General features: G+C 45.2%; 1 protein-coding gene across 9 annotated transcripts in view; it reads left to right on the top strand.

The window, feature by feature from the left end:
- The window catches only part of LOC106579667 (uncharacterized), a 136749-nt gene that overhangs the window by 99206 nt on the left and 12554 nt on the right, over positions 1-24989 (top strand). For 7 of the 9 annotated variants that reach the window (XM_045702769.2, XM_045702773.2, XM_045702770.2 and 4 more), the window contains 5 exons: positions 14106-15376; positions 16616-16858; positions 20408-20561; positions 20833-20895; positions 24050-24348. In XM_045702769.2, coding sequence (XP_045558725.2) covers positions 14106-15376; positions 16616-16858; positions 20408-20561; positions 20833-20895; positions 24050-24348 — 2030 coding nt within the window. Of the gene's footprint in view, positions 1-668; positions 2075-14105; positions 15377-16615; positions 16859-20407; positions 20562-20832; positions 20896-24049; positions 24349-24989 lie in introns of those variants that run through there. The other 2 variants (XM_045702777.2, XM_045702775.2) reach the window with 2 other exon arrangements.

Here is a 24989-nt window from a genome sequence, read left to right as displayed (position 1 = left end):
TGTACCGTACTCCAGTTTCTCATTTTGCCTTTAGTAATGCCGCAGACTGAGATTGAACCAGAATTAACCCCACACACGCCTACACACGCCTACACACTGACACGTACATTCACAAATCTCTCTCCCTCTCACTCCAGACGTTGGCACTCCTCAACAGAGGCCTCAACAGGCTACACTACTGTCTGTCTGGCTCAGATACACAGTGTAAGTTTCAAAGCGGGAAAGTAAGGTGAAAAGACACAGTAAGAGGTCAAATAGATGTTACCCAGATATGGATCACTTTGCTGTTCGAGGCTCATACTACCCTAAAGCAGCCGCCCCAGACCTCACTCACATCTCCCTAGGTGTGTGTGTCATAACCCTCACTATCACTGTAAGCGCAGGTTGCCTAGGGAGGAGTATGGAAGAGGGGGAGAGAGGTGGAGAGTGAGGGGTAGAAAGGAAGAGGGAGTGGGGGGTAGAAAGGAAGAGGGAGTGGGGGGTAGAAATGGAAAGAAAGAGAAATAAAGAGAGGGGGATGTATGCTCCACTACAGGGGCAGGGAGCTGTGAGTCGGCAGCAGCCAATGAGCACTCACACTAGTCACATGACTAATAGCCATGCAAAAGGCTGGAAGTGAGAGAGAGAGAGAGAGAGAGAGAGAGAGAGAGAGATGGAAAGGATGTAGGGCGAGCGAGATGGAGATTGAGGAGGGAAAGAGAGAGAGAGGAGAGAGAGAGAGAAAGAGTGAGGGAGGGCAGCACATCCAGTTTACAGTCTCAGTCTCCTCTTCCTCCTGGTCGATTGAGAGCGAAGAAGCACACAGAGAGGCTCCACCACACACATACATGCTCGCTCTCATCACTGCCCCTATTGCAGCCGAGACAGAACCCACCTGTGCATCCTAACCAGCAGGAACAACAGACCCACAGGGGAAAGGGAATAAAGAGAGGACAAAGAATTGTAGCCTGAGGAAAAAAGCAAGAGTGAGAAAGGAGGGAAAACATGTCTTCTCTCTCCAACCAGCAGCCTGGTTCTCCATTTTCGGAGTACAGCGAACTGTGTAAGGTCCCCTCCGTGGCCCCTGCCACAGCCACCCAGGCCTGGGACTGGCAGCATGGAGACATGGGGAGTTTCGGGGGGGCCACAGGACTCACAGATGAGGACAAGCTGTGCTTCTTTGACCCTCCAGCAGGCGGTGGCATGGATGCGGATCGCAAGGTACCCGGCAGGGGGGGCTTTCCGGGGTTAGACAGTGCCGGGGAGAGTCCAGAAAGCCCAGTGTCTTCCTCCCCCATGGGCTATGGGAACAACGGTGTCCTACTGCCCCCTGTACCTGGTTCCCCAGCCAGACGCATGGACATACCCTCACCCTCTAGCTCGCTAAAACCAGGCCCAGACAGCACCGGAGCGTGGAACCTCGAGACCCTTCCACCCCAGAATACTGGCGCCACTAATTACTGTGTCATCGGGGTTGTCAATGACAACTACCTGGAGAGGGAGGACGAGGACAGCACGTCAGCACTAGGTGGCCGTCAAATGGCCGAGGGCTCCTCGGAGGAGAATGAGGAGGAAGAGGAGGAGATGAAACTTGAGCCGTGTTTCATGGGGCGTGCTGAACAGCAGCGGAAGGCCATGCGTCGGACCATGTCTGAGTGTTCCCACCTCTCAGTACCTTCTAGCCTGGAGCTGCCTGACCATTACCCTGGTGCTGGGCTGGACGAGCTGACATCGCCCATGGGCGCCCCGCGCCGCTCCCCCCACTCCACCATGAAGCGCTCAATGACGGTGGCGGACGACCAGGCGCCCCCCACCCTGTCCGCTGCAGGCACCACCCGCTCCGACCTGAGGCAGGACCAAGAACCCACCTTAAACCTCTTGCCCTTCCCCCCGATGAGAGACTGTGGGGGCACCTCGCCTCTAGAGGACATCATGGAGGGGATGGGGGCAGACAAGGACCAGGACGTGCTCCTGCCTGTACCCCTCAGCAGTCAGGCCTTCAACGGGACAGGCCCCGGCCTGGGCATGGACACAAACCTGGGCACCGGCTTTGGAGCAGACATGAGTAACAACTCGGGCACTGGCTTTGGAGCGGGTAAGAGCACCAACCTTGGCACCGGCTTTGGTGAAAGCATGGGTACCAACCCTTCCACCACATTGGAGGGTAGGTAATGGTGATGCTGTCTGGCACTGCAGATTGCAGATGGCCCAGATTGTGTAGAGCCTGACCGATAAATCGGTTGACCAATATTATCAACCGATATTAGACTTTCACAGAAATAGTTGTATTGGTCTTTATTCCACAGATAAATCGCTAATATTATATACATAGAATGATAAATACGTCTGTTTACATGACCTTTGACTGTTGTTAAGCACTGTAGTGAATCTACTGAAATGGTGACGCTGACATCTAGCGGTGGTATTATGAACTGCAGGTTACTGCGTTTCACTGCACTTGTCAACAGTGCAGTTTCAGATTTACTTTCAGACAAGGTTGAATTTATTCAGCCCTTCTGGTCTATTAGTGTGCTTGTTGTGCTTCAGCACAGACACATCTGGATTCTTAGCCACTGCCTCAGACACATTTTTAAGTTGTACCTAAGAAGATAAACTGAACAGGTGTTTTGTATTTATAGAAAAAATAGTTTCTTGTTGGTGGTTATCATGTAAACCAGAAATAAAATGTTCTTAAATAATGTTAATTTTAATATCTAATTAAGAAATCATCATTTAGATTATATGTTCATCATTTGGAACATAATTAGTGTTAAAAAGGTCTGTTTTTCATTCTACCTCTAAAAAACTATATATTGGCACATATATCCGTAATCGGTGACCTTTGCCTCACTAAAATCAGTATCGGACCCAAAAATCCCATTTCGGTCAGGCTCTAATAATGTGTAGGAGGAGATGGTGCATCACTGTCTGATTCACAACGGACTGATACCACCAGTCTGTCTGATTCACAACGGACTGATACCACCAGTCTGTCTGATTCACAACGGACTGATACCACCAGTCTGTCTGATTCACAACTGAGCTGATACCACCAGTCTGTCTGATTCACAATGGACTGATACCACCAGTCTGTCTGATTCACAACGGACTGATACCACCAGTCTGATTGATTCACAACGGACTGATACCACCAGTCTGATTGATTCACAACGGACTGATACCACCAGTCTGTCTGATTCACAACTGAGCTGATACCACCAGTCTGTCTGATTCACAATGGACTGATACCACCAGTCTGTCTGATTCACAACGGACTGATACCACCAGTCTGACTGATTCACTGTGTGCGTGTGTGTTACTGTGTGCGTGTGTTACCTTGTGTGAGTGTGCGCTGGCTTGACAAGGCCATTCAAAGGCAGTTTGCGCGCATAAGGTATTCATGTGGCGCTTGCACATTATTGAATTTACACACATGCAGGCCGGCTAGCTCTGTTCAGGCATTCGCCTTGGCTCCCCAACGGCAGTGTGGGGAATATCAATTAGCAGATTTGCCCTGTCTGGTCCTATGGAGAGTGAAACATGTGTCTGGCCCAGTCTAAGCATCTGCCTAGATGTATTTGTACTCTCTCCCTCTCCCTGTTTGGAGAGAGCGATTAGGAGATGAGGCTGGAGGAGAGACAAAGGAACTTAAACACAAACAAGCTCCAGTCATTTTACATGCTGCTGTCATTTTGAATTACTCCAGTGTCTTTCTTCATGACTTGGAGTCATACTGGGATGTTTACCCCCAGAACGAAGCAGATAATTGTCATACAACGTTCCACTCATTATCTTGTACTAAACAGAATAATGACTTTGTCTTCTAATGTTTTAGGGAGTGCTCTGTAGTAATGGTGCAAGGCTTTTTCATGTAGATGTGTTTTTGTACACACTTCTGTTTGTTTTTTTCTGGTCTTGTGTGTGTGCCAGTGTTAATTTCGTCAACAAAAATAGGGAGGAAAAATAGGGAACAAGCGATGAGTGTGGGCAGAAAGGCTCTGCTCCGGCTCCAGCTCCAATTACACATCACGCAGGTGACTCTCCTGCTTCCTCGTAGCTAACCAGTCCCCACCAGTCTTCTAGTTAGATACCATTCGCCTGGTTAAGAAACACAAGCTGCTTTACGAAATTAAAAACAATAACGGAATTGAGTTTAATAGTAAAACAACAGTCTACTGTATACTGTAGCTATGTTTTTAAGTTGATGAATTTGTAGTCTCGCTCAACCCTCGCAATTTTCTCCACTACATTTCATAGCCAGGTTCTGTAGCCAATGTACTAGCCAAGTCTCCCTCTTTTCCTCAGAGAAACCGTTGAAAATATATGACCCATAATACTGTTTTTACTTTACATTGCTGGGCTGCATTTTACATGAATAAAACGTACCGGACCGTTAACAGTTTGTTTAGGATAAACCTTTTTCAGTCGTGTTACCTCATTCGCTGGCTGTAGCTAACAACCTGGGGGCGCATTCAGCAGGAATCAATGTTTTGGAACGTTCTGATAGAAATATGCTATGTAGAACAAACATGCCTCTCTAACATGTTGAATAAGGAACAACTTTGGCTCTCTTCAGGGCGTTTCTATCTGCAACGTTCTAGAACGTTTTTCAACTGAACGTAGCCATGGTAACATTACCAGTGGTCTATATGCAAACACTTGCTGGCACATAAAGAAAGGAAAATGGATAGTAAACAATTTATTGACTGAATCCCTCTTGCCATTACACTACATCTGACTGGGTAAATAACTCCTCTATATCTGACTGGGTAAATAACTCCTCTATATCTGACTGGGTAAATAACTCCTCTATATCTGACTGGGCGAATGACTCCTCTATATCTGACTGGGTAAATAACTCCTCAATATCTGACTGGGTAAATAACTCCTCTATATCTGACTGGGTAAATAACTCCTCTATATCTGACTGGGTAAATAACTCCTCTATATCTGACTGGGTATTTAACTCCTCTATATCTGACTGGGTAAATAACTCCTCTATATCTGACTGGGTGAATAACTCCTCTATATCTGACTGGGTTGGGTGAATAACCCCTCTATATATGACTGGGTAAATAACCCCTCTATATCTGACTGGGTAAATAACTCCTCTATATCTGACTGGGTTGGGTGAATAACTCCTCTATATCTGACTGGGTGAATAACTCCTCTATATCTGACTGGGTGAATAACCCCTCTATATATGACTGGGTGAATAACTCCTCTATATCTGACTGGGTAAATAACTCCTCTATATCTGACTGGGTTGGGTGAATAACCCCTCTATATCTGACTGGGTGAATAACCCCTCTATATCTGACTGGGTGAATAACTCCTCTATATCTGACTGGGTGAATAACTCCTCTATATATGACTGGGTGAATAACTCCTCTATATCTGACTGGGTAAATAACTCCTCTATATCTGACTGGGTTGGGTGAATAACCCCTCTATATCTGACTGGGTAAATAACTCCCCTATATCTGACTGGGTGAATAACTCCTCTATATCTGACTAGGTAAATAACTCCTCTATATCTGACTGGGTAAATAACTTTATTTTGAGTTAATATGTTCCCAGTGACTCAGAGCACTTGGACCAGGGCTCGAGCATGGGGACTCGGACTTCAGCCATATGGACTCGTGACTCGACCATTGATGACTCGGGCACAGGGGACATTTGACTCAAGGTTTAGTGACTCGACTACATCACTGGGCAGAACAGTCATCAGCTCCCGTTCAAAGTTATTATTGTACTACTTCTCGACATCAGAGTGGTGTCTATGGAACGTTGATAACAAAGACTTTGTGCCTCTCTCTGTCTCCCTCTCTCTCGCTGTGTCTTTCCCTCTCTCTCTCTCTCTCCCTCTCTTTTTCTCTCTCTCTCTCTCTCTGTGTATCTCTGTCTCTGTCCCACTCTCTCATTCTCTCTCTCTCTCTCTAGACTACATTTTAAAAAAGAGTGCCAAAATGAACTGTTTTTTTTCTCTGTGTCTGTGTGTGTTTCACTGTGTCCATTTGTCTCAGTGTTCCTATGTGTGTGCATGTCTATGTTTCTGAGTGAGTGAACGGTGTGGATGCTTGTGCGTAAGAATCCCGTTGCCCAGGGGGACATAGAGCTGTAGAACCCTCCCGATCTCATCAGCACAGCTCAAATGGTTTTTCTCCTCCCCGTGCTTGGTCACGCTTAAGTTGATCCTCTCTATATGGTCATGCTGTTACCAAGGCCACAGTGTACTACTATATGAGGTTGGCAGGTAGCTTAGTGGTTATAGCGTTGGACTAGTAACTGAAATGTTGCAAGATCGAATCCCTGAGCTGACAGGGTAAAAATCTGTCGTTCTGCTCCTGAACAAGGCAGTTAACCCACTGTTCCTAGGCTGTCATTGGAAATAAGAATTTGTTCTTAACTGACTTGCCTAGTTAAATAAAGGTCAAATAAAAAGATGAACAACTTTACATTTCTGTGTCACCAGAGGATTTTTAGCTCCACAGATAAATTATTAGACTGTATTAGTGATTTAAATACTTGGATGGCTCACAACTTCCTCCAGCTAAATCAAGACAAGTACTTATTGTTGGAACCAAAGCACCAACAATTTTTCCTGTTTTTTATTTTACCTTTATTTAACTAGTCAAGTAACTGTGATGCGTGTTATGTTGCATTCATGCCTGAAATGTGCTCTATGAAGCTTGATTTGATTTGATGGAGGTTCAGGTCTGGATGTAATAGAGACTTTAGGTTCATATATTATCAACACTTACAGTGCGTTTTGAAAGTATTCAGACCCCTTCACTCTTTCCACATTTTGTTAAGTTACAGCCTTATTATAAAATGTATTAAATTGTTTTTTCCCCCCCACATCAATCGACACACAATACCCCATACTGACAAAGCAAAAGCAGGTTTTTAGAATTTTTAGCAAATGTATAAAAAAAAAAAAAAAAACACATTTACATAGGCATTCAGACCCTTTACTCAGTACTTTGTTGAAGCATCTTTGGTAGGGATTACAGCCTCGAGTCTTCTTGGGTATGACGCTACAAGCTTGGCACACCTGTAACGTAACAAAATGTGGAAAAGGTGATGGGGTCTAAATTCTTTCCGAATGCACTGTATTATCAACACTTTCCTGACCTTTCCTGACCTCAGATTAGAAAAGTCCTATGCAATGACCTGTCTTGCCATCAAGGGTGTGTGTGTGTGTGTGTGTGTGTGAGAGAGAGAGAGATAAATAACTCCAGTCCAGAGGGCAGAGGACCCAGTAAGTCAGTGTTCCCCAACTGGCGGCCCGCTAGTTGAATTTGGACCTCGGGTGATTCTATTTGGCCCCCTAAGTTTTCTGAGCAAAAAACGTTTAATTGTTGGACATAAAAAAAACGGTTAAAACACCAGCCAATCAGCTCCACGTGATTTTAATTTTGGAAATCTGTTCCAAAGTATTCCCACGCATAATAGAGAGACATGTGATCGTATACAAATAGAAGCAAGGTTTGAAAGGATGATGTTTTAGTGAAACATTATGTCTGTTTGGGCATTGTTGCAGTCAATTTATTTTGTAATTATGTTTCCGGCCCCCTGACCGCTCAAGAAGAAAATTGTCTCACGTCTGAATTTAGTTGATGATGCCTGCAGTAAGCGTTGCCATGATGAATGTGGATCATCCTTGTGTGTGTATGTCTAGTGTCATGCCAGTGTAGAGTATACAGTAGATGATGCCTAAGTCCTTCCAAAAGCTGACTGTCCAGCCTGACACCATATGGAATTACTTTTGATTAATTGCCTGGGTTTTTCGTTTATTTCTGCCTTTTGAAGTTGCCTTGTTGAATATAAGCCTTTGTGGTGATTAGATCCACACTTGAGCCACACACCAAATGAGCAGCTTAGCATGAACAAGAAAGACTCCTTTCTTTGACAGCTGAATGCAATGAAACACCATGGCATCCACTCTCACTAAATCACTCCAGACATTCTATGGATGGCCAGCAGCTTCCTTGATGTGTCGCTGAGGGGGATCATTCCTTTGGAAGGCTTTCCAGGTGAGCTGGAGGTGTAATGACTGTCTTTTAATGAGACTATGTTTGCCTTGAGGATGGATCTAGTCATCTGAGGAACCAGAAAGAAATAGCCAAGAAAGTAGTCCGGATATGTATGTTGATATTGGTAGTTTTGAGTGTTAATGTTGTAGCGGATAGTCAAGGATCCCAGTTTGGGTTTCCTCATAGTTACCATTGACATTTGCTGGTGACAAGTGGGGCTTCCTCATCTGATGCAATGATGGTACTTGAAGAAGCAATCCAATGGGCTCAACATCCACGTGAAGATGTTAGTATCTCTGTCATGTTTTCTTTTTATCACCTCTCATAAAAATAGCAAGGGTCAGAAAATGGATTCAATGCTGTTTAGCCACCTTTAGGGAGTTTGAGGTGTGTCTACTGGCTATTTGACCAGGAAGGAGAGGGATGGAGTGCTGCATCAGATGACCTCACCTCCACAAACACCTGACCTCAAACCAACTGAGATGGTTTGGGATGAGTTGGACCACAGAGTGAAGGAAAAGCAACCAACAAGTGCTCAGCATATGTGGGAACTCATTTAAGACTGTTGGAAAAGCATTCCAGGTGAAGCTGGTTGAGAGAATGCCAAGAGTGTGCAAAGCTGTCATCAAGGCAAAGGGTGGCTACTTTTAAGAATCTCAAATATAAAATATATTTTGATTTGTATAACGCTTTTTGGGTTATTAAATGATTCCATATGTGTTATTTCATAGTTTTGATGTCTCCACTATTATTCTACAATGTAGAAAATAGTAAAAATAAAGAACAACCCTTTTGACTGGTACTGTATATAATGGCTTCACGGGTGACCACCGCAATGTCATCACATCTCCAGATAATGACTTCCCTCACAATGAGATCAGCCTCATAAACCCTAAGAGTGATGGATGATTCTAATCAGATGCTCTATTCATGATTTTTTAATGTCCTTCTACTGAAGGGTTTCAAAATGGCCGCCTGTTTACCTTTTTACCCTTGCTGCTCAGTGAATGGGGAGACTGAGACACAAAGCTGGCTGTTGAGGTTGTTGTTGGAGTGTGTTGGCTTCAGCGGCTTTATATGTCCCAAAGTTCTCGTAGTACTCCACAGATCACCTCTGTTGGTATTCATCCATTACCTGGTGAATATAACATGAAAATGGAGCACAGTTGATGAGGTTGTTTAGAGAGGTGGGGGTGAAAGGAGCACATTGGATATCAAATATCTTCGCTAAGTAAGATATCAAGTTTATATGTGATTTATTCAGACATGTCCATTAAAGCTCATCGTTGTTTGTGCTGTGGACTATAGAGACGAAGCCTCAAGTAGTCCTGCCTTGTCTACTTCAATTCCTTTTGTCTTGTCGTGGGTGGCAGGTAGCCTAGCAGTTAGTGTTGGGCCAGTTATCTTAAGGTTGCTAGTTCGAATCCCCAAGGTGAAAAAGATCTGTCGATGTGCCACATTTCCAATTCACACATGTATATAATACACACTGGTACATGTGTGAAGTAGGACAAATATAAGCACCCACCAAATTACTATATTGTGTAGTCTGACTGGATTTGGGTCTTAATTATATTAGTCCACCTATTGGTTTCTCTGTTTTTCCTCTGTTCTCCTTTTCTGAAGTTAGTGGAGCACCGTATATGGTCATGTAAGGCATCTCTGCTAGCAATGGGTTTTTCTGTCGGCTCAACGCTGGTCTCCTCTCCCCTCTATCCCCCACTGCTCCACGATCCCCCACTTCAGACAGCCCATTTCTCTCTAATTGCTCATTTGGGTGCTTCGACAAAACAATTGGAAATGTATTACCAAAGGTAGGGGATTTAGGTGTGCAGTAATTGAAGTAGGGTCAGGTGGTAAGTGGACCATCCTGCCTCCTCTCACACAAAGCAGTTGGGCTTTGCTCTGGCTGATTATGCTGAGCCTTTTCAAAATGTCTCATTTCAGATCTCATAACAGTGTATGTAGCTAATGGACTTTTAAGCGAATGGGGGGGGGGTTATAGGGTGGAAATATGATAGTCAACGATATCATATCCATGGTATATAGTGGAGGAACTGTTCTACTGGGTTGTTGCTGACACACTGCACAGCTGAGATAGTATGCATTTCTATATTACTCCACAAACCCCTGGAACCATATTGATTTAGTTGGTTATTTAGCCATGAACATACAGGTCTATTTAAAAATGACTGAGCTATTTGCTCTTAGCATTTTAGATTTCTTGGTGTATTGGTTCCATTAGGTCATTCTCCTGTCCAGCTGTTTAATGTTATAAGCCCTTTAGTACTGTATTATCATATCAGTATAGTAAACATAAGATGCACTAACTCATGGTAGTGCATCTAACTTAGAAACACAAATGTATCCCTGCCTTTCTGTCACCTACTGGCAGTAACTATTGTTAGTCCTACAGCTAGAGCCTGAGGCATTGTGGGAACATTAGGGAACGTTAGGGTTCAGGTCCTGAGGTGTTGTGGGAACGTTAGGCTTCAGGGCCTGAGGCGTTGTGGGAACGTTAGGGCCTGACGCATTGTGGGAACATTAGGGAACGTTAGGGTTCAGGGCTTGAGGCGTTGTGGGAACATTAGGGAACGTTAGGGTTCAGGAACCGATGCGTTGTGCGAACATTAGGGTTCAAGGCTTGAAGCGTTGTGGGAACGTTAGGGTTCAGGGCCTGAGGTGTTTAGGGAACGTTAGGGTTCAGGGCTTGAAGCGTTGTGGGAACGTTAGGGTTCAGGGCCCGAGGCGTTGTGGGAACATTAGGGAACGTTAGGGTTCAGGGCCCGATGCGTTGTGGGAACATTAGGGAACGTTAGAGTTCAGGGCCTGAGGCATTGTGGGAACATTAGTGTTCAGGGCCCGAGGCGTTGTGGGAACATTAGGGTTCAGGGCCCGAGGCGTTGTGGGAACATTAGGGTTCAGGGCCTGAGGCGTTGTGGGAACGTTAGGGTTCAGGGCCCGAGGCGTTGTGGGAACATTAGGGTTCAGGGCCTGAGGCGTTGTGGGAACATTAGGGTTCAGGGCCCGATGCGTTGTGGGAACATTAGGGAACGTTAGGGTTCAGGGCCTGAGGCGTTGTGGGAACGTTAGTGTTCAGGGCCCGAGGCGTTGTGGGAACATTAGGGTTCAGGGCCCGAGGCGTTGTGGGAACATTAGGGTTCAGGGCCTGAGGCGTTGTGGGAACGTTAGGGTTCAGGGCCCGAGGCGTTGTGGGAACATTAGGGTTCAGGGCCTGAGGCGTTGTGGGAACATTAGGGTTCAGGGCCCGAGGCGTTGTGGGAACGTTAGGGCCTGAGGCCACTGATTTCTTCTCTGGTGTGAAGCGGGCCAGTACCCCAGATGGCCTGCCCTGTAATGAGGGTGGGTGAGTGATGGGACCTGCTTCTGGAGAGGGGGGCGTTGCCAGCCAGAGGGATGGAAAGGGGCAGAGCTTCAGGGATATGTCCAGGAAAAAAAGAGTGGGAAATGTGAGTTTTTGTGTTTCACATACTGCACATTGCTAGAACATTCTGTTGAGTTTGTTAGATTTGGGTTATGGTGATTGTGTGTCCCCTTGATGACCTATTCTACCCATATTCTACCCAAGGCTCAGTCGGGTCTTGTCCCTCCACTGAAAGTGTCAAGGCTGCAGAGCTTGTTTCAGCAGGTGTGACAATGCTAATTCGGCTTTCTCTGGGTGACTGTGCTGCCATATCTCAGTGTGTCCAGCCCTGGGTCTAATGCAGAAGGACAGACAGACAGACAGACCGGCCTGCCTCACGGCCATATTTTACTAGAAGACAATACTTTATTAGACAAGCAGAGCATCATAAAACATTTGTAGTGACCAAAGGGTCTTTAAAAACCACTGCCACTTTTTCCCTGTGAAGATAATGATTTTGTTCTTTACTCAGAACACTTCAAGATACTGTATGGTTTGTACTGTACTAGTGCAATATGTAGCCTAAATGAAATGGAAGTAGTTTTGTGTCTTTGTGTGGGCTGGTATATGTGTAACTGCATAGGTTTGTGTTGGTGCATGCATACTGTCACGGTTGTCGAAAGGAGGAGCGGACCAAAGTGCAGCGTGTGTGTCGTTCCACATTTTATTTACACTGTGAAACTATGCAATACATAAATAAACTGAATGACAAAAACAACAAATCATGAAGCAGAGGTGAAACATACACTGAGTCAAAGATAATCTCCCACAAACCCAGGTGGGGGAAAAAAAACTACTTAAGTATGATCTCCAATTAGAGACAACGAGGACCAGCTGCCTCTTATTGGAGATCATCCCAAACAAAACCAACATAGAAATACAAAACTAGAACATGAACATAGAAATACAAAACATAGAAAAACACCCCCATCACACCCTGACCTACTCTACCATAGAAAATATCTTACTATGGTCAGGACGTGACACATACATGTTTTTGGAACGCAAGAATTGTATGTGTGCATTTTTCTGTCTGTCTGGGAGTCTGTCTCTCCGTCCATGACAATATTGAGAGATGGTCATGGTCATTTTGGTTGTGGTTTTTCCTCAGCTCTGCTGGTTGGTTTGATTGCCAGGGTCAAAGGCCATCTCTAAATCGAGCTGAGCACACAGGATAATTCCAGTCCCCACATTTTAATTAGGCTAAGCTACTGTTGATTCATCTGATAGTTGCATTATTAAAGGTGATTCACTTGTTCCAACTTCAGCAGAGGTTGTTTTTTGAAAGCCTTTGACGATGCCCTTTGGGACTATTTATCATATTTCTTTTATTTAACTAGGCAAGTCAGTTAAGAACAAATTGTTATTTAGAATGACGGCCGACCAAAAGGAAAAAGGCGGGGACGGGGGCTGGGATTAAAAATATAGGACAAAACACACATCACGACAAGAGAGACAACACAACACTACATAAAGAGAGACCTAAGACAACAACATAGCATGGCAGCAACACATGACAACACAGCATGGTAACAATACCACATGACAACAACATGGTGGCAACGCAACAGCACAAAGGCAAGAAGGTAGAGACAACAATACATCACGCGAAGCAGCCACAACTGTCAGTAAGAGTGTCCATGATTGAGTCCTGACTAAAGGATATTGTGTGTGTGTATTGTGGTTAATCACTTAAAATGTTTGTCATCCGGTTTGGTCATCTGCCCTGTTCTGTGGTGGTACTTGAGGTCAGTCTTTGAGGTCAGCAAGGCATTTGATGATGACTTCTGTCGTGATGTGACTATCATTAATGTGATGACTGCTATTTATCGAATAATTACCTACCACGTTTAATTATCAATCGATTGAATTAATCATGTAACAGTTAACTCATTAGGAATTTGGGGCACTATGGGAAAAGTTGTTTAATGAGTTACTGTCTCCCGACTTAAACTAAAGATATACAGATCTCTTACATCAATAACAGTCAATTATTAATTATTACCTCATCAGTCTCATTCTGAACGTCGCGTAATTGTTGGATATCTGCACGAACCCTAACCTAAGTGATGAATCAGCGATACGCAAATTGGCTTAATTATTTATTTACAAACTAACTAAATCATCACATAGAATATGTAAACACACAGCATAGGTTATTGATTCCATACATAATACAATGAAAACAGGTCCCTAGTGGACTAACAAAAGCATGACCATTTGGTTATGCAATGGAAAGGGAGGGGTATGTAAGGAGAGGGAGAGACAAAGAGAGTCAACTTATCGTACATACATTTGGAAACTACGCTCACCGTAACCAGAATACTTAGCACCATAACAACCGCTCATTCGGATTAGAAATGCAATATATATTTACTGGTAGATGTCTTTCTCTGTTGTCTCTCAGTTGAAACTACTCTATCCGTCTATGAAAGGAAGTGGTTCGATGTAAGTCTCTGGTTGTCTACCAGAGGTCACAATGTCCTTCTTAGTTGTAGGCTTCTTCTGTCTTGGGGTGTTCGTTATAAAAGCTATCTGTCAGCCATGTGCCGAGCTGATCTGGCACCTTTAATCCTCACCATGGAGAGAGAATCATGACACTTCATTCACATGATCGGTATGGTTCTAAAATATGTTGTGTTTTCTCTCTCTCTCTCTCAAAGTAAAATCCAATAAGATGGACAAACCAGAGAAAGAGGAGAAGATGGACAACTTCGAGAAGTTGGACCAATTTAAGATGCTCGATAAGCTAGACAAAGTGGAGAAGAAGAATACGACTGCGAAGACTGAAGCGTCTGTGACGGTGGAGTACGCAGACCCACTGGACAAAGTGGAGAAGAAGGATACGACTGCGAAGACTGAAGCGTCTGTGAAGGTGGAGTACGCAGACCCACTGGACGAAGGGGAGAAGATAGATAAAATAGACAAGGCAGAGAAAACAGAAAAGCTGGAGCCAACAGATAAGGCAGAAAACACAAATGAAGAAAAAACAGAGAAGATGGATAAAATGGACAAGAAGACTGACAAGGTAGAGAAGATGGACAAGGTGCAAAAGACTGACAAAGAAGAAAGAACGGAGAAAATGGATCAGGACGAGAAGACTGACAAGGTAGAGAAGATGGATAAGGTGGAAACACCTGAGAAGACAGAACAGAAAGAACAGAGTATTGAAAAAGTGGAGAAGACCCCAGAAAAACAGGAGACATCGGTGAAGTCGAACACATTTGACAAGATAGGAACACAGTCTGACAAGGAGAAGACAGCCCATGGTGGAAAGGTAACAGTAACAGCTGAGAAAGAAACAGACAGAGCAGAGAAGCCCACAGACAAAGTGGAGGAGGAGAAGACAGAGAAAACAGACAAGGTGGGGGAGGAGGAGGAGAAGAAGACAGAAAAAACAGACAAGGTGGGGGAGGAGGAGAAGAAGAAGACAGAGAAAACAGACAAGGTGGAGGAGGAGGAGAAGAAGACAGAGAAAACAGACAAGGTGGAGGAGGAGGAGAAGAAGACAGAGAAAACAGACAAGGTGGAAGAGGATAAGAAGACAGAGAAAACAGACAAGCTGGAAGAGAAGAAGACAGAGAAAACAGACAAGCTGGAAGAGAAGAAGACAGAGAAAACAGACAAGGTGGAAGAGGATAAGAAGACAGAGAAAACAGACAAGCTGGAAGAGAAAAAGACAGAGAAAACAGACAAGCTGGAAGAGAAGAAGACAGATAAAACAGACAAGGTGGAAGAGGAGAAGAAGACAGATAAAACAGACAAGGCGAAGGATGAGAAATACGAGAAAAAAGAGCTTAAAAGTCCTGAGAGGAAAACGGACAAGATAGCAGAGACAGCTGATGAGGCCAAAAAACCTGCAAGTAAACCTTCAACCAATGGGAGCGGTGCTGCACCAAGCCGGGACCTACCAAGTCCAGACAAAAAGACCAAGGTAGGCCAGAGTCAAGGTTTAAAGAGGAACATTATCAAATCTTACAACATTCATGCTGCTAACGCTGCTGCCGCTTCTTCTTTATTATCCGTATAGTAGTGGGATAAGACTTACAGTAGTCCATGGAACTCACTTTCATTTAAGTAATATCAGTCATAACATTATTATCAGAACAATGAAAAGATTTGGTCCTTGTTGTTTTAGTGCAGATTTTAACTCAATTTTAACTTCTTCATTGAGTGTTTGTTTTTGTCAGGCACACAGTTCCATTTGTTGGTATTCTGTTGATTATGGTTAGGGCTGCTGCTGTTATCCTGTTTCTGTTATCCTGCTGCTGTTATTCTGCTGCTGTTATCCTGTTTCTGTTATCCTGTTTCTGTTATCCTGCTGCTGTTAACCTGCTGCTGTAAACCTGTTATCCTGTTATCCTGCTGCTGTTATTCTGCTGCTGTTATCCTGTTTCTGTTATCCTGCTGCTGTTATTCTGCTGCTGTTAACCTGCTGCTGTAAACCTGTTATCCTGTTATCCTGCTGCTGTTAACCTGCTGCTGTTATCGTGTTTCTGTTATCCTGCTGCTGTTATCCTGCTGTTGTTAACCTGCTGCTGTAAACCTGTTATCCTGTTATCCTGCTGCTGTTATCCTGCTGCTGTTATCCTGTTAATGTTATCCTGTTATCCTGCTGCTGTTATCCTGCTGTTGTTAACCTGCTGCTGTTATCCTGCTGTTGTTAACCTGTTATCCTGTTATCCTGTTTATGTTATGCTGCTGCTGTTATCCTGCTGTTGTTAACCTGCTGCTGTAAACCTGTTATCCTGTTATCCTGCTGCTGTTATCCTGCTGCTGTTATCCTGTTAATGTTATCCTGTTATCCTGCTGCTGTTATCCTGCTGTTGTTAACCTGCTGCTGTAAACCTGTTATCCTGTTATCCTGCTGCTGTTATCCTGCTGCTGTTATCCTGTTAATGTTATCCTGTTATCCTGCTGCTGTTATCCTGCTGTTGTTAACCTGCTGCTGTAAACCTGTTATCCTGTTATCCTGTTATCCTGTTATCCTGTTTATGTTATGCTGCTGCTGTTATCCTGCTGCTGTTATCCTGCTGCTGTTATCCTGCTTATGTTGCTTTCTCCTGCTGTTATCCTGCTGCTATGATCATGTGTTTTTTTGTTGTTTTCTTTCTCGCTTTCTTTTGTTCTTTCTTTTGCTCTCCATTTGTCTGGTGTGCCGTTCATCGCGCAGCCTGTTGGGGGGGCAACCAAACCGAGCGCTGCTAAGCCACGGCCGAGCTCAGCAGCATCCGTCAGTGCTGCTGCCCCCAAACGCCCCACCCCTTCCTCCACCTCAGCCAAACTCAGCAAAAAAACACCCATGCCCAAGGTTCCCACCCCCACCACTGCCCACAAGCGGCCCTTGTCCGCAGCCAGCCGCCCCGCATCCGCAGCCACCACCTCCACCACTGCGCCCCGTGAGGTCAAGCCTAAGGTGAGTGCCCCTGCCCTGCTTTAGGAACAGCCGCAGTCCCCTCCACCTCAGATTTCAGCACCTCCATACCTTACAACTGTGTGGTGTCGGTCTGTCAAGGCAAAACTACTACCTACTTCTACTCTCCTAGCCTGTCTTTCAATCTCCTACTCATCATCTTGTTGATCAGAAGAATGGGCATGTTCAGGTCTGTTTAGCAGAAGTGTTAGCTTAGTTAGCTACTATGTTAATTTTTACAGGAGCTGTAAATTAGACACTGTCTGACTTCTGTGGTGCTCAGAGCATAATCTGCCTGTAAGGTATCTACCTTTTTAAACTTGGCTCCCAGTAAGCCCCGTAGGCTCCCAGTAAGTCCCGAGTGCTGAGTGGCCGTCCACAGGATTACTCAGAGCAGGGTTCATAGAGGGGAGGGGGCCAGAGGTGAAGGGTCAGAGGAGAGGCCACAAGGGCAGCCTGCATTCATCACTCCTTCCCTGGCATTTACTAGAGAGACCCAGGGACAACCATCAGTTATTCAAGGCTTCCCTCACCACACCTAAGTCTCTCAACTTCAACCGTTAGTGTAGCAGATATACATTACAATGTACATGATGTACAGCCACTTCTCTAAACCGCTGGTGTAACGTATTTGCCTTTAACTACAGTACCAATCAAAAGTTTGGACACACCTACTCATTCCAGGGTGTTTCCTTATTTTTACTATTTTCTTCATTGTAGATTAATAGTGAAGACATCAAATCTGTGAAATAACACATATGGAATCATGTAGAAACCAAAAAAGTGGTAAACAAATCAAAATATATTTTACATTCTTGAAAGTAGCCACCCTTTGCCTTGACACTCTTGGCATTCTCTCCACCAGCTTCATGAGGTAGTTACCTGGAATGCATTTCAATTAACAGGTGTCTTGTTAATTTGTGGAATTTATTTCCTTCTTAATGCGTTTGAGCCAATCAGTTGTGTTGTGACAAGGTAGGGGTGGTATACAGAAGAAAGCCCTATTTGGTGAAAGACCAAGTCCATATTATGTTAAGAACAGCTCAAATAAGAAAAGAGAAATGACAGTCCATCATTACTTTAAGACATGAAGGTCAGTCAACCTGGAAAATTTAAAGAACTTTGAAAGTTTCTTCAAGTACAGTCACAAAAACCATCAAGCGCTATGATGAAACTGACTCTCACGAGGACCACCACAGGAAAGGAAGACCCAGAGTTACCTCTGCTGCAGAGGATAAGTTCATTAGAGTTACCAGCCTCAGAAATTGCAGCCCAAATAAATGCTTCACAGAGTTCAAGTAACAGACACATCTCAACATCAACTGTTCAGAGGAGACTGCGTGAATCAGGCCTTCATGGTCGAATTGCTGCAAAGAAACCACTACTAAAGGACACCAATAAGAAGAAGAGACTTGCTTGGGCCAAGAAACACAAGCAATGGACATTAGATCAGTGGAAATCTGTCCTTTGGTCTGATGAGTCCAAATTTGAGATATTTGGTTCCAACCGTCGTGTCTTTGTGTGATGCAGAGTAGGTGAACGGATTATCTCCACGTGTGGTTCCCACAATGAAGCATGGAGGAGGACGTATGATGTGTGGCGGTGCTTTGCTGGTGACACTGTCAGTGATTTATTTATAATTCAAGGCACACTTATCCAGCATGGCTACCACAGACTTCTGCAGCGATACGCCATCCCATCTGGTTTGCGCTTAGTGGGACAATCATTTGTTTTTCAACACCTTCAGGCTGTGTAAAAGCTATTTGACCAAGAAGAAGAGTGATGGAGTGCTACATCAGATGACCTTGCCTCCACAATCACCCGACCTCAACCCAATGGAGTGGTTTGGGATGAGTTGGACTGAGTGAAGGAAAAGCAGCATATGTGGGAACTCCTTCAAGACTGTTGGAAAAGCATTCCAGGTGAAGCTGGTTGAGAGAATGCCAAGAGTGTGCAAAACTGTCATCAAGGCAAAGGGTGGCTACTTTGAAGAATCTAAAATATATTTTGATTTGTTTACAACGTTTTTGGTTACTGCATGATTTCATATGTGTTATTTCATAGTTTTGATGTCTTCACTATTATTCTACAATGTAGAAAATAGTCAAAAATAAATGAAGACCCTTGAATGAGTAGGTGTGTCCAAACGTTTGACTGCTACTGTATGTATTACACTGCTGTTTATTGTAGTACGGTAATGAAGTCTAGGGCAAGAGGTCTGGCAGCTCGAAGGATCGACACACATGAATGACAGAGGAATGAATGAGGAGGCTGTGGGGAAAACAAGGCCGGTTTCCATGTAAAGCCTCCCTCGGGCGGTGTGTCCACATGTGGGGAAATCAGACAGGCATTGGCCTTCTTTTAATATCCCTGGTTCCCAGTGCAATCCTTACATCAGCGCCAAGGCAACACACATCCTATTGTGAAACCAGAGACCTGCACACCTGCCTCTCCTGTGTATTGAGGATTCCGTCGCATGCCATTCGATTCCTTCCACTTCCGATGCAACACATTCCAGATGCTTCCGTGACAAGATTGTCTGGACAGGAATAGGACATAAATAAGCACTTCATTCCTAAAATCTTGATAATATGAATCTGACCTGTGCTCTCAGAGGTGATAGATGGTGTTGAGCAGGGCCATCTGTTACCGTAGACCGTATATAGTTAAAGGAGTGTCCAATCTTCTCGGCAGGGGGCCAGTGTGGGCCAAAGCACACCTGATTTAGTTTGACTTTTGATTAGTTGAATGAATCACGTGTGTTACTGCTTGGTTGGAGCGAAGGTCTGGACAAACACCAGCCCTCTCTGGATGATAGTGCCCGCTACTGCTGTATATGATGGCCCATAGTTGTAACTAAGTATGAACTAGGACTTCCACACATGCTCCAGACAGTAATTATCTGCCATTGTCCTCTAGTGGTGGCCTGTTTAACTACGTACAGGGACATTATCACAACTTTTTTGGCTAAACAACATCCCAGGGGCATGAGGGGTGAGGCAATTTAGCGTGCCCACTGTTGTGAAAATACCCTATAGAGCAGTGCATTATGGAAATGCTTCAAAAAACACCATGGGACCTGGCCCTTGTTCTGCTCTGCTCTGATTGCAGAGGACAGATGGCAATAAGAATGATATCATGAATAATCCTACAAGCTGCAATTACATTATAAGCATTTTGTTTATGTTTTTGTTGTACATCGAATATTTATGGTAAGTGTTTTTTATGAATGTAACATTATGCAACAAGGAGGTTCTTTCCCACAGCTTAAGTTTTTTAGAGTGCTACGTTACACATTCAACCTTTTATTTGTATTGAATTCTAGTACTCCATTATTTGTGACTAAAGAGTGGAGCTCCTTCCTTCCTTCCTTCCTTCCTTCCTTCCTTCCTTCCTTCCTTCCTTCCTTCCTTCCTTCCTTCCTTCCTTCCTTCCTTCCTTCCTTCCTTCCTTCCTTCCTTCCTTCCTTCCTTCCTTCCTTCCTTCCTTCCTTCCTTCCTTCCTTCCTTCCTCTCTGTTTACCACACATTCCCTGTCTCTCTCTCCCTCCAGACCACAGAGAGACGTCCTCTAGTACCAAAGGCGGCCACCAGCTCCACAGCTCCACCTGCTGCCCCAAAAAACGGCTCTGCTACCACGGCAACCGGTAAACCAGCCATGGCGCCCCGCACCGCCACAAGCGCACCCGCAACCAGACGCCCTCTGGGTGAGTCTCTATGCCACACACTTACACATCTTTGAACACGCATACACACACACGCATACACACACCCGCGCACACACACACACACACACACACTGCCACCAATTATTTTGGTGACTCAAAGTGTTTGATGTCGAGCCAGCAGGGTACCAAACTGTTTCTGCATTCCACAACCTGACTTCACTGCTTTGCCAAACAAACTTTGGCAAGACAACAACAAGCAGGAACAGGCTGAGCTCTGATCATGAACGATCTCTTCTGTTTTGCCTCTCAGCATCAAAGACTGACAGCAAGCCAGGAGAGGATATCAAGCCCAGCACTCTGAAGTCAACAACAGGTACAGAAACACTCCTCTCTTCCTCTCTCTCTCTCCTCCTTTTAAAGGCAGCACTAGGTCCCTCAGCCAGACAGCCACGGTATTGTAACTCCAGCTAGGGGATTAGAGGCGGCTGTTGCACAGAGGGGGACAGAAATGAAGAGTGACACAGTGGTCACGCAGGAACACATAGATGACGCATGCAGGCCGTGACAAAGAGGTGGTGAAGTCTCAGAGAAAAAAAGAAAAATGTATTTCTAAAAGCCGAAGAGAGTAAAAACCTCGACACAGCACTCTGGGGATTACTTTCCCCTGCTGGCACTACATCTCAACACTCTGGGGATTACTTTCCCCTGCTGACACTACATCTCAACACTCTGGGGATTACTTTCCCCTGCTGACACTACATCACAACACTCTGAGGATTACTTTCCCCTGCTGGCACTACATCTCAACACTCTGGGGATTACTTTCCCCTGCTGGCACTACATCTCAACACTCTGGGGATTACTTTCCCCTGCTGACACTGGCACTACATCAACACTCTGGGGATTACGTTCCCCTGCTGGCACTACATCACAACACTCTGGGGATTACTTTCCCCTGCTGACACTGGCACTACATCTCAACACTCTGGGGATTACTTTCCCCTGCTGGCACTGGCACTACATCTCAACACTCTGGGGATTACTTTCCCCTGCTGGCACTACATCAACACTCTGGGGATTACTTTCCCCTGCTGGCACTACATCTCAACACTCTGGGGATTACTTTCCCCTGCTGGCACTACATCTCAACACTCTGGGGATTACTTTCCCCTGCTGACACTGGCACTACATCTCAACACTCTGGGGATTACTTTCCCCTGCTGGCACTGGCACTACATCTCAACACTCTGGGGATTACTTTCCCCTGCTGGCACTACATCAACACTCTGGGGATTACTTTCCCCTGCTGACACTACATCTCAGCACTCTGGGGATTACTTTCCCCTGCTGACACTACATCTCAACACTCTGGGGATTACTTTCCCCTGCTGACACTGTCACTACATCTCAACGTTACATAACAAGCAACGTAGGCAGAAGCCGTTTTCCATACGCGTAAAGAGGGATGATTTTTTGTTTTTACCGAGCATGTCTTTCTGCTCAGAAATAAGACTCTTTCAGGGAGGATGTAAGGTTTAATTCTCGGCAGGCAGGGTACATGTAGTTCATCATGCGATAACAGTCAGATATGAAGCGGGATAATACATGTAGCAGTGCATCCTGTCTGATTCATACTGGGGTTTATGGTGGTCCTGTCTGGTTTATACTGGGGTTTATGGTGGTCCTGCCTGGTTTATACTGGGGTTTATGGTGGTCCTGTCTGGTTTATACTGGGGTTTATAGTGGTCCTGTCTGATTTATACTGGGGTTTATAGTGGTCCTGTCTGATTCATACTGGGGTTTATGGTGGTCCTGCCTGGTTTATACTGGGGTTTATGGTGGTCCTGTCTGGTTTATACTGGGGTTTATAGTGGTCCTGTCTGATTTATACTGGGGTTTATAGTGGTCCTGTCTGATTCATACTGGGGTTTATGGTGGTCCTGCCTGGTTTATACTGGGGTTTATGGTGGTCCTGTCTGGTTTATACTGGGGTTTATGGTGGTCCTGTCTGATTTATACTGGGGTTTATGGTGGTCCTGTCTGATTTATACTGGGGTTTATGGTGGTCCTGTCTGATTTATACTGGGGTTTGTGGTGGTCCTGTCTGATTTATACTGGGGTTTATGGTGGTCCTTTCTGATTTATACTGGGGTTTATGGTGGTCCTGTCTGATTTATACTGGGGTTTATAGTGGTCCTGTCTGATTTATACTGGGGTTTATGGTGGTCCTGTCTGGTTTATACTGGGGTTTATGGTGGTCCTGTCTGGTTTATACTGGGGTTTATGGTGGTCCTGTCTGATTTATACTGGGGTTTATGGTGGTCCTGTCTGATTTATACTGGGGTTTGTGGTGGTCCTGTCTGATTTATACTGGGGTTTATGGTGGTCCTGTCTGATTTATACTCTGAGCTGATTTACAGTGCCCACTGTAATTATTGGACTGACAGTGACAACTTTTTTGTTGTTTTCAAATGATACAATGACTATGAGGTTAAAGGGCAGACGGTCAGCTTTCATTTGAGAGTATTTTCATCCATGTCAGGTGAGCCGTTTCGAAATTACAGCACTTTGTACATTGTACCCCCATTTTACGGGACCAAAAGTATTGGGTCAAATTCACTTATGTGTATTAAAGTAGTCAAAAGTTTAGTATTTGGTCCTATATTCCTAGTACACAATGATCAAATCAAGCTTGCTACTCTACAGACTTGTTGGATGCATTTGCTGTTAGTTTTGGTTGTGTTTCAGATTATTTTGTGCCCAATAGAAATTAATGGTAAATAATGTATTGTGTCATTTTGGAGTCACTTTCATTGTAAATAAGAATAGAATATGTTTCTAAACACATTAATGTGGATTCTACCATGATTTCAGATAGTCCTGGATGAATTGTGAATAATGATGAGTGAGAAAGTTAGACGCACCAATATCATACCCCCCCAAAATGCTAACCTCCCCAGTTATTGTAATGGTGAGAGGTTAGCTTGTCTTGGGGGTATTATATGTGTGTGTCTGTAACTGTAAAAAGTGCTGAAGTACAGAGCCAAAACAACAAACGTGTCGCTGTTCCAATAATTACGGAGGACACTGTATGTCATTTATCTGAGTTTACTTCTTACTGCTTCATTACCTGTTTTATTATTGTCCTCCTCCTCTTCTCCCTCTTCCTCTTTCACCTCCTCTCCCTCCTCCTCTTCCTCCTCCTGCTCCTCCTCTTCCTCCGCATCTCCCTCTTCCTCCTCCTCCTCTGCCTCTCCCTCCTCCTCTTCCTCCTCCTCCTCCTCTTCCTCCTGCTCCTCCTCTTCCTCCGCCTCTCCCTCTTCCTCTTCCTCCTCCTCCTCTGCCTCTCCCTCCTCCTCTTCCTCCTCCTCCTCCTCTTCCTCCTGCTCCTCCTCCTCCGCCTCCTCCTCCTCCCCTCCCTCCTCCTCCTCTGCCTCTCCCTCCTCCTCTTCCTCCTCCTCCTCCTCTTCCTCCTGCTCCTCCTCCTCCGCCTCCTCCCCTCCCTCCTCCTCCTCCTCCTCCTCTAGCTGACTCCACCCGGCCCCGGACCAGCACCACCCGCAGCTCCATAGCTAGCACCACCAATGCCACCCCCCGTGTCCGCCCCACCACCACCAAACCAGCCACCGCCCCCTCCTCCACAGTACCAGAGAAGAAGCCCCCGGGGCCCCGCGTCCCCCATCCCACCTCTAACACCACCTGGGGCAGTGTCAGCGCCTCGGGGACCACCTCCCGCCCAAGCACAGCCCCCGCACCTGACATCCGCAACGTACGCTCCAAGATCGGCTCCACGGACAACATGAAGTACCAGCCCGGAGGGGGGAAGGTAGGGAGTCGTGCATCAGTGATGGGGGGGGGGGATACCATGTTGATGAGCCAGGTTGGGTTTTATACATTAGGTATTCTGTTTCACAGAGGGCCTTGCTTTACAGACACTGTTGTTCTAATATTCTGTATGGTTCTGCATGTTGAGTCTCAGTGTTGACCATCTAATGGCTTTACCTCCTACAGCCAGGTTATGTTCAGTAGATGATGCCCCAGTTAACACGCTATTTTCCCATAGTACCCTGCTCCTAACGCCACATCCCGCATCAGAGCTTTCCCAGTTAACAACCCCCTCCTGCTGGTTTCTTCTCCCAGCTAGTAACTGGTTCCAGCTTGTCTTCTATTTTAATTCAAAATGGTTCCCAGTTAACCTCAGTTAACTGTGACTTCCTCCATAAATCTCCATTTGATTCCATTGACCATCTTGCATCCATCCTGACATCTCACCCCATTCTCTGAATCTAACCTCTGTACAACTTCACCTCTCACTTCCTTTTTCCTGTCTGTCCCCTTATACTATAGCTTTCACTTCTACTGTCAAGTGTCAACATGATGGAATAACCAAGTCCAATGTTGGAATAACCAATAACCAACATTGAAAGAAATATGGTCCCACATGTTGAGCGATGGACCCCAAACTGC

Source organism: Salmo salar, chromosome 19, assembly GCF_965601325.2.
Source record: "Salmo salar chromosome 19, fSalSal1, whole genome shotgun sequence".
In the NCBI taxonomy this organism is placed as follows: domain Eukaryota; kingdom Metazoa; phylum Chordata; class Actinopteri; order Salmoniformes; family Salmonidae; genus Salmo; species Salmo salar.
Note: the sequence above shows the minus strand (reverse complement) of the source record. Positions and strands in the feature narration are given on the sequence as shown.